The sequence below is a fragment of the Tauraco erythrolophus genome, chromosome 3, assembly GCF_009769465.1.
Source record: "Tauraco erythrolophus isolate bTauEry1 chromosome 3, bTauEry1.pri, whole genome shotgun sequence".
In the NCBI taxonomy this organism is placed as follows: domain Eukaryota; kingdom Metazoa; phylum Chordata; class Aves; order Musophagiformes; family Musophagidae; genus Tauraco; species Tauraco erythrolophus.
Genome location: NC_141467.1, coordinates 80,495,805 through 80,504,087, shown reverse-complemented (window position 1 = coordinate 80,504,087; position 8,283 = coordinate 80,495,805). Strand labels below are relative to the sequence as shown.

Genomic DNA, 8,283 nt, shown 5'->3' with positions numbered 1-8,283 from the left:
CCGCCGGAGAACTACATTTCCCAGAAACCCCTGCGGGGCTGTAGCGTTAGAGAGGGGGGCGGGCGGGGGAGGTAGTAGTTGGCGCGGCGCTGAGGAGAGGGCAGCAGCTATGGCCTCGCTCGTGAAGAAGATAATCAGCACTGCGAAGGCTCCTGCTGCGCTGGGCCCCTACAGGTACGCCTTAGCTAGAGGGAGGTCTCTTGGAAGAAGCAGAAGTGAGCGGGAGCACGTTTTGCCTGTGGGATTTCGCGCAGGTCTCTGGAGGGGGGGAGGGCCTGTCAGGCAGCCCTGGGGGCTGTGGTGAGGTGGGTCTGCCCCGGAGGGTAGGCAGCGTCCTCCTTGGAAACTCCACAGGGATCCCAGGGGTCCGACAGCACGAGCGGGTCTGTAGTAACCAGTGAATGAAAAAAAAAAAAAAAAAACCCACACAAAAGAAGGAATGATTTCTCTCAAGGAAAAAATGCTTGCCTGGAAAAAAGCAGGTTGCTTAGGCAAGTGAGCAGCGAATAGCGGCCCTGAAGGTGATGGACAGTGAAGGCTGAGTCTCAAACAGATTGTTCTTTAGCAGTTGGAGAGTCCACTGCCTGGGAACTGCAAATCTTATTTTGAATGTGACTGCCACCAGGTTATAAACGCTTTTCAATCTAAAAACTAATTACTGGAAAAACATATAAGATGTTGTTCAGTGTTTCACAAGTCAGTTGTTAGTTGAAACAGTTCTGAATGTAGTTTAAAAAAAATAATCCCAATTTTAATTGGAGAATCATAGAATCATAGAATGGCATAGGCTGGAAGAGACCTCAGAGATCATCTAACCCAACCTCCCTGTCATGGGCAGGGATGCCTCTCAACTAGATCAGGCTACTCAAGGCTCCATCCAACCTGGCTTTGAACACCTCCAGGGAGGGGGCATCCACAACTTCTCTGGGCAATCTATTCCAAAGTCTTACCACCCTCGTACTGAAGAATTTCTTCCTAAAATCTAATCTAAATCTGTTCTCCTTCAACTTTTCTTTGCTATTTGGATGTGAAAAAATGTTCAATAACTATAGTAGATTCTTATATCTAAGGTACTGAGGGATTTTTACTAGGGTGCTTTCTAAGAATTTTTGATTTTGCATTCAGGCTTTGTTTTCCCAGTATAAACACAGACTCCTTTGGTTTGAACTTTTCCAATTGTAGCATCTTAGTGCCTTCCAGGTGTGTGTTTGTCTCCATTACTTTGAAACTGAGCTTTCCGAGCTTTAAACTATGTATTCTTTACAGGCATTATAAAGATGGAGAAATACAAAATGTAGAAGCTGAGAGACATGACATGAAGGTTAACTTCTGTAAACAATAAACTGTTGGTGGATTGCAGCCAGGGCCTGGCACTGCTTGTAATTAGGAGGACATCTAAGACATGGGAAGGCAACAATTCTTACGCTGTGCATAAACACACCCCCCAACAGGCCTAGCTCTCCTGTTGTAGGTTAACTGCGCTCCAACATTTTGTGTGTATTGGTAGTTCTTGATTAAATACTGCTTATTATGTAGCCTGTTAGTGGTATGATCGGTCTAACATCAATAAGTTTATCACTAACTTAGTTTATCAGGTTTCAGTAAACTTGTCAAAGTCCAGCGAGCAAAAGTTGCACAAGAAATAACTGCTATGTCTCTGCTGTGGAGTCTGAGCATGGTAAGAGAGGAATGAGGGCTTAATATGAAATAAAGAATTGGGATGTGTGGGCTACATTCCTGGCACTGCTGCAGCCCTTCAGTGTGCTTTTTGCTGACCTGTTTTTAATACATTTTTGTATTTCTTTTACTGCATCCATTTTCCAGTACCTGGAGATAGGTAGGTAGATAAATATATAAAAAGATTCATATGTTTGAGTGTGTATGCGTATATATGGAGTCATAGAACCATAGTGGTTTGGCTTGGAGGCAACCTTAAAGATCACCTAGTTCCAACCCCCGTGCCATGGGCAGGGACACCTTCCACTAGATCAGGCTCCTCAAAGCCTCATCCAACCTGACCTTGAACGCTTCCAGGGATGGGACATCCACAACTTCTCTGGGCAACTTGTTCCAGTACCCTCAGAGTGAAGATTTCCTTCCTTAGATCTAATAAAAATCCCTTTCAGTTTAAAGCCATTACTTCTTGTCCTATCGCTACATGCCCTTGTAAAAAGTCCCTCTCTAGCTGTGGTGTAGGCCCCCTTTAGGTACTGGAAGGCTGCTAGAAGGTCTCCCTGGAGCCTTCTCTTCTCCAGGCTGAACAGCCCCAACTCTCTCAGCCTGTCTTCATAGCAGAGGTGTTCCAGCCCTCAGATCATCTTCATGGTCCTCCCCTGGACCCACTCCAACAGCTCCATGTCCTTCTTATGTTGGGGGCCCCAGAGCTGAATGCAGTATTCTAGGTGGGGTCTCACGAGAGCAGAGGGGAAGAATCACCTCCCTCGACCTGCTGGCCACACTCCTTTTGATGTAGCCCAGGATATGGTTGGCTTTCTGGGCTGCAAGTGCACATTGCCGGCTCATGTTGAGCTTCTCATCCACCAGCACTCCCAAGTCCTTTTCCTCAGGGCTGATCTCAATCCATTCTCTGCCGAGCCTGTACTTGTGCTTTGGATTGCCCTGACCCATGTGCAGGACCTTGCACTTGGCCTTGTTGAACTTCATGAGGTTCTCATGGGCCCACCTCTCAAGCCTGTCGAGGTCCCTCTGGATGGCATCCCTTCCCTCCAGCGTGTTGACCACACCACACAGCTTGGTGTGCTCAGCGAACTTGCTGAGGGTGCACTTGATCCCACTGTCCATGTCACTGACAAAGATGTTAAACAGCACCAGTCTCAATACCAACCCCTGTGGAACACCACTCGTCAGTGGTCTCATATACATCTCATTAATTATATTAAACCTTTTAAAAGACACAGCAGACATACTGTTCTTGTATTAATTAACAATTATTTGTGTAAAGAAGATCTGATTAAATACACAGTCCTTGTCTTTAAAGAGCATGCTTCTTAACATCATCTCTCTGATAGATGATGTTCTTCTAAGGTCATAATGTCTGTCCAGTTATACACATAGGTATACTGAGACCTGAATGACTTTAGGTAGACACTCAGATCTCTGCTGAATTAGAGATTTAAGAGTAGGTACGATTGACCCTAGTTAATAGGATACAACTGCAGTTAAAGTGTGATTGGGGTTTGTGCAGTTGGAAGTTTCTCTGAGCTTCACTCATGCATTTGACTGCAGTAGAAGTATACCCTTTAGTTGGTAAATTGTTAACAGTCTCAGTGAATGAAGGATTCCACTGGTAAGCATACCAAGAGAAGAAAGTTGAGGAGCAGAGAAGGGGAGATGAAGGGCAGAGAGTTACTCTGCCTCCTCTCTCTGCTATCTGCAGTGTGGAAGATGTGTTTAGTGTTGTGTTGCTGTGCTCCTACCTAGTGCCTTTGCGAGAAACAGGGTTTATTACCTCAAAACCAGAGCTATGCTAATGTAGCTATGTGCTTCTGTAGGTGGTCTGATCCCACCTCTCCCAAAGCATAAGGAGATTGAACATATGACTGTGTTTATAGACTTGTGTGTGCAAAACCTCTGTCCTCTATCTTTCTGAGATATTATAAACTACTGAAGAAAAAGTGAAATATGCTTTCAGATAGTTAAATGTTTTGATGGGAGAACGTTGAACCTAAAATGTCACTTATGTTTTCAGCCAAGCAGTGCTGGTAGACCGGACCATGTACATTGCAGGACAGATAGGTATAGAACCTTCCACAGGGCAGCTTGTCTCTGGAGGGACAAAGGAAGAAGCTAAGCAGGTAAGATGTCTTCTGGCAATAAACTTGTAGTGCAGTGGGCATGTGCTTAGTTAAACATGGACTTGTGAGAAATCGAAGAGACATAGGGAGCACAATTCACATCCTCCAAGATGAGAGGAAAATGGGAGGAAGTCATTCCATCCTAATCCTGTCATTTTCCACACAGACAACTTGGAGGTCGGGGAGGTATCTGTACTTCATAAAGGAAAGTAGGAAAGAACCAATGTTTGTAACAAAGGTTCAGACCCCAGTAAAAACCCTGGCTTGAGTCAGGGAAAGATTTGTTCCCTCAGCAGCAAAGAGATGGTGTGAGGTGATAGGATGAGGTGGAGCTGCATCATGCATTTACATCTAACGAATGATGGTTTAATACTTGTGGTTTATTAGAAGCTCTTGTTTATTCATTTCTGATTTTGCTTACCCATTGAGGACTGTTGAAGATTTGCTGGATGAACTTATACTATAACATGGATGTAGCAAAGTTACAACTCATATTTAACATATTTACCTAAATACAACCCAGCTGATAGTTGAAGATTTTTGTCTCATTTTTTGTTAGGCTCTAAAAAACATGGGAGAGGTCCTGAAAGCTGCAGGCTGTGACTATGGCAATGGTAAGTGCTGCTGTGGTGGGGGCAAACAAGTGGTTGTTTTCACTTGAATTAAAAAAAAAATGAAGTGACCTTTAAAAAAAAAGAAAAGCTATTTGCTAAACTTTCAGTTGTTACCAATAGCTGGAAGAAACAAAAGGAATCATGAGTCTGGGTTAAAAAATAAGAGAAATAAATCAAGATGCAACTCTTTGCAGTGGGTATCAATGGAACACTGCCTTTCACCAGTTTCTGCCCATGATACTAATACTTTAACTGTAACTGAGGAAGCTCAGATACAGGCAGAGCTGCAACTGACTACAGGCATTTTAAACATCCTAGGTTTTGCTCCAGGTAAAACCAGATTTGTTTCTATGGTGTTAATATTCTAGGCACTTTCAGTACTTTTTGGAGGTAGGACTCTAATAGGGGAGCCAAACCAAGATTAATGCTGGCTAGGGCCATGGGTAAAATGCAGCTGGCATGGGTAAAAAATTCTAGCAGAGACTATATTTTCAGGCCTTTTATGGACTTTTTTGGTAGCAGATATTACATATGATGTAAGCCAACTGTTTGACTTGCTTATCAGTTTTGTGCCTCTTGAAAGAATTTGGCTTAGAATGAAATTTAAAGTGGATGTTTTCAGAGCTGATCAGGAATATCTATTTCCTCAAAGTTTTACTATGTACTAGGTATTCAGATTTTTTAGGTGGTTCTCTAGGTGGTAGCTCTAGTAGTCAGTAACTGTTCGCAAAACTTCTCAAAAAGTTTAGAATACTGGAGATAATTATATGAAGTAAAAGCAAGAAAAGCACTAAAGATTTTCAACGTTTGTATACAAGTCAGAGGTCTAAAATAACTGCAGTTATGTAATTTCTAGTTGTGAAGACTACGGTTTTGATGGCAGACATGAAGGACTTCAATGATATTAATGATATTTACAAAGAATGTGAGTAGATCTTCTGTTTCTGTTTTACCAGTATGACTTGTGGAACAAATTATATTCACAGTAAGCAAAGTGTTTTAATGACTCAGATGATGCAGTTCCAGATTCTTTGAGATTCCAGCAGAGATATACCATTAAAAAAAAAAAAAAAAAATCAATTTGCAAGCATCAGATCAAGCACAGCCCAATTTCTTGTGGATTTGTGTCCTACCATCCCACTAACTCACTATCATGTGGTGATCAACTCCTGCTATCCCTACAGGTTGATCTTCCATGCCTCTTTACCTTGATAGATGCTGTGTTGTCCGTAATATAATTCTACTGTAGGCAGCCTTCAAATACTGAATTTCAGATTTTGTATCTCCATTTCTTTAAAGTCGGTTCGTATCTTTGAATGATTTGTGGGTTATTGTTATGAGACGGGGCTTGTTTTTTTTTTACACAAGGATGAATCACACTGCTCCACTTAAGAAAAAAAAAAAAAAAAGACTAATGCTTGTTTAACAAAACTGAATGTAGGCTGAAATAGGTGATTCCAATAAGCCATATTATGCAGAAGAATTTGGTGAGACTAGGCACAGGAGTTCCTTATTTATATAGCTTTGGGTTTTAATTAGATAGCAACATCTGGCCTTGAATGAAGACTTTTATGGATGAGCTATCAACACTTCTGCATGTGAAAATGGAATTGTGTGTGCATTTAAGCAGGGTAAAAACAGACCAGCCGGATACTTGGTTACTTGTTGCCTCCTACCTGTAGTTCAAGAAAGCAGTTGTTGCTGTTGTCTGTGAGTTATTATCCTGCCTCGTCAGTGCAGGACCCTGAAAGAAATTAACATTTCTGAGCTTAGTGTTAACTCTCACTAGTAAAACTTTCATGTAATTATGCAAATTCCTTGGAAGTGTTCACAGTCAGGTTGGACGCGGCTTTGAACCACCTGATTTAGTGAAAGATGTTCTTGCCCATGGCAGGGGGGTGGGTTGGACTAGATGATCTTTAAAGGTCTGTTCCAACCTGAACTAGTCTATGATTCTCTAAATTCAGCTCCTGTATCTTGACCAAGGCCGTTTCCCTCCCCCCCTCCCCATTCTTGTAATATCCTTGAGCACCAGGCCTAATTGGGAACAGAGGAATAGGTCAAAGGCCTATTTTGCCTCTGAAGGTTTGCCCCCTGTTGACTTTATGCAAATCTGAGATCTTTGCTCATGACTCTTTTGGCAGGGCCCTGTTTGTCCCTTTTGCTCTTTCTGTGAAAGAGCCCTCTCCCACTCTCTGGTCTTTGCAGTTGGATGACGTGATTTTTCTTTTTCAGCCAAGTTGATGTTAAGGCCATGCAGTGTCAGCAGAGTGCAAGTTATCACTGGCCACTAGATCACAACTGTAGCTGCTTTCTTGATGGTGAATGGTAGCTTGCTGAGATGTTACAGCAGTCAGTGACCAAAAAAAACAACAAGGGGCAAACAATAGCTGGCACAGAAGACTATTTTTCTTGCAGCCTTGAACCTGAAACCGTTCCAATGACTGCATTTTACACAGGTGACTTTGAACTGTGTTTTATCAAGCAAAGTTGGGTGATTGGTTGATGTTTCTGTTTAAATTACAGTTTTCAAGACAAACTTCCCAGCCAGAGCAGCCTATCAAGTTGCTGCTTTGCCAAAAGTAAGTATCACTTGTCTGCCTACAAAAAAGAGAATTTTCTTAAACTCTTTACTTCTGAAGCATTCTGTCAACTTTTCTTATTCTGAAATAGCTTCAACTGCAGTTATTTTAACGAAGAATCTTAAGTATTTGGTTTTTGTTTCTAAGTATACCAGTCTTCTTCCTACACATGATAAGTGATGTGAAAATGAGAGAGATGTTTCTGTACAGCGGAAGATGGTTACAACACTAGAAATAAGGGGTTGTGATACTGACAGAAGAGTAAAGTGAATTTTCAATATTGCTTAACGTTGCTAAAATTAGTAATACAACTGTCAGAAGTATACTCTCCCTCAGATATCACTCGTTCTTACAAGGTTGTGTTACACATCCAATTGCTTCATAAAATAGATATATTAAATTCCTAATTTTTTCTTCATTGTTTTCTCACAGGGTGCCCGAGTTGAGATTGAAGCTATTGCCATTCAAGGACCCCTCCAAGATATTTCAGCCTCACTGTAAATAGATACTGGATATCCTACAACAGCAGTTTTAGATTGAATATTTCTCCTTTATGTCCCGTTCCTACAAGTGACTACCAGAAGTTACATACACTTGAAATCACTAAACTTACCAAGGAAAGGTGATTTCTTTGGGATTGTGGCATTAAATTTTCTTAAACAGAAGCCTACAGTGAGTTCTCTGTAGGCAAACCCTGAAACCTCTGGAAGTCCTGCTAAAATCAACTGAGCTCGATTGCAGGACAGAGCCCTTACTTTGTGATGATGACTGGATATTCAGGTATTAAAGTACACGTCTGGGTGAATGTATGACAGTTATGCTATGGATGATCTGGACATGGAAAACTAATGACTTGTAATAGTAGATTTTTAGTAACTATTTTAAATGAGAAAAAAGGAAAGAAATAGGAAAACAGAACACTTAATTGCTTAGTATACATTTTCATTTCTATCTTTTGGGGAATTTTGCTGTTTTTTTTTTTTAACTGTCTTTAGCACTTTCTTTACAGAATAGATTACTCTTATTTTGTTCATATGGAAGCAATTGCTTGTTCATATGGAAGCTCTCTTGAGTGAATATTAATTTCAGAAAGAAGGAAATTATGCTGTTCTAAAGTAAAGTGCCAGCTTTATAAACCAGCTGCAAATGGATCTCTACCTGTAACCTTTTCATAGTCTTTTTCATAGCAATTCAACTTTGACTATATTTTGATTTTAAAAAGACATTCCAAGTGTATGAAGAAAAATATCCTGTTTAATGAGAATAAATTAT

The 8,283-nt window shown here is 41.1% G+C and overlaps 1 protein-coding gene across 2 annotated transcripts; it reads left to right on the top strand.

The window, feature by feature from the left end:
• Nucleotides 1–71: 71 nt before the first annotated feature.
• Nucleotides 72–8,283, top strand: RIDA (reactive intermediate imine deaminase A). Of its 2 annotated transcripts, XM_009978029.2 has the most exons (6): nt 72–174; nt 3,710–3,815; nt 4,375–4,429; nt 5,286–5,354; nt 6,956–7,011; nt 7,444–8,283. In XM_009978029.2, the coding sequence occupies exons 1-6, from the start codon at nt 110–112 to the stop codon at nt 7,510–7,512; spliced, it is 420 nt and encodes a 139-aa protein (XP_009976331.1). In that variant the 5' UTR covers nt 72–109; the 3' UTR covers nt 7,513–8,283. The 2 variants fall into 2 exon arrangements, with proteins under 2 accessions (XP_009976331.1, XP_086465614.1); XM_086609488.1 differs by lacking the exon at nt 5,286–5,354.

Coding starts and splice junctions, on each gene's coding strand:
- RIDA (XM_009978029.2), top strand. CDS start 110: ATGGCCTCGCTCGTGAAGAAGATAATCAGCACTGCGAAGGCTCCTGCT. Junction 4,430..5,285: donor AGGCTGTGACTATGGCAATG/GTAAGTGCTGCT, acceptor TGTAATTTCTAG/TTGTGAAGACTACGGTTTTG. Junction 7,012..7,443: donor AAGTTGCTGCTTTGCCAAAA/GTAAGTATCACT, acceptor GTTTTCTCACAG/GGTGCCCGAGTTGAGATTGA.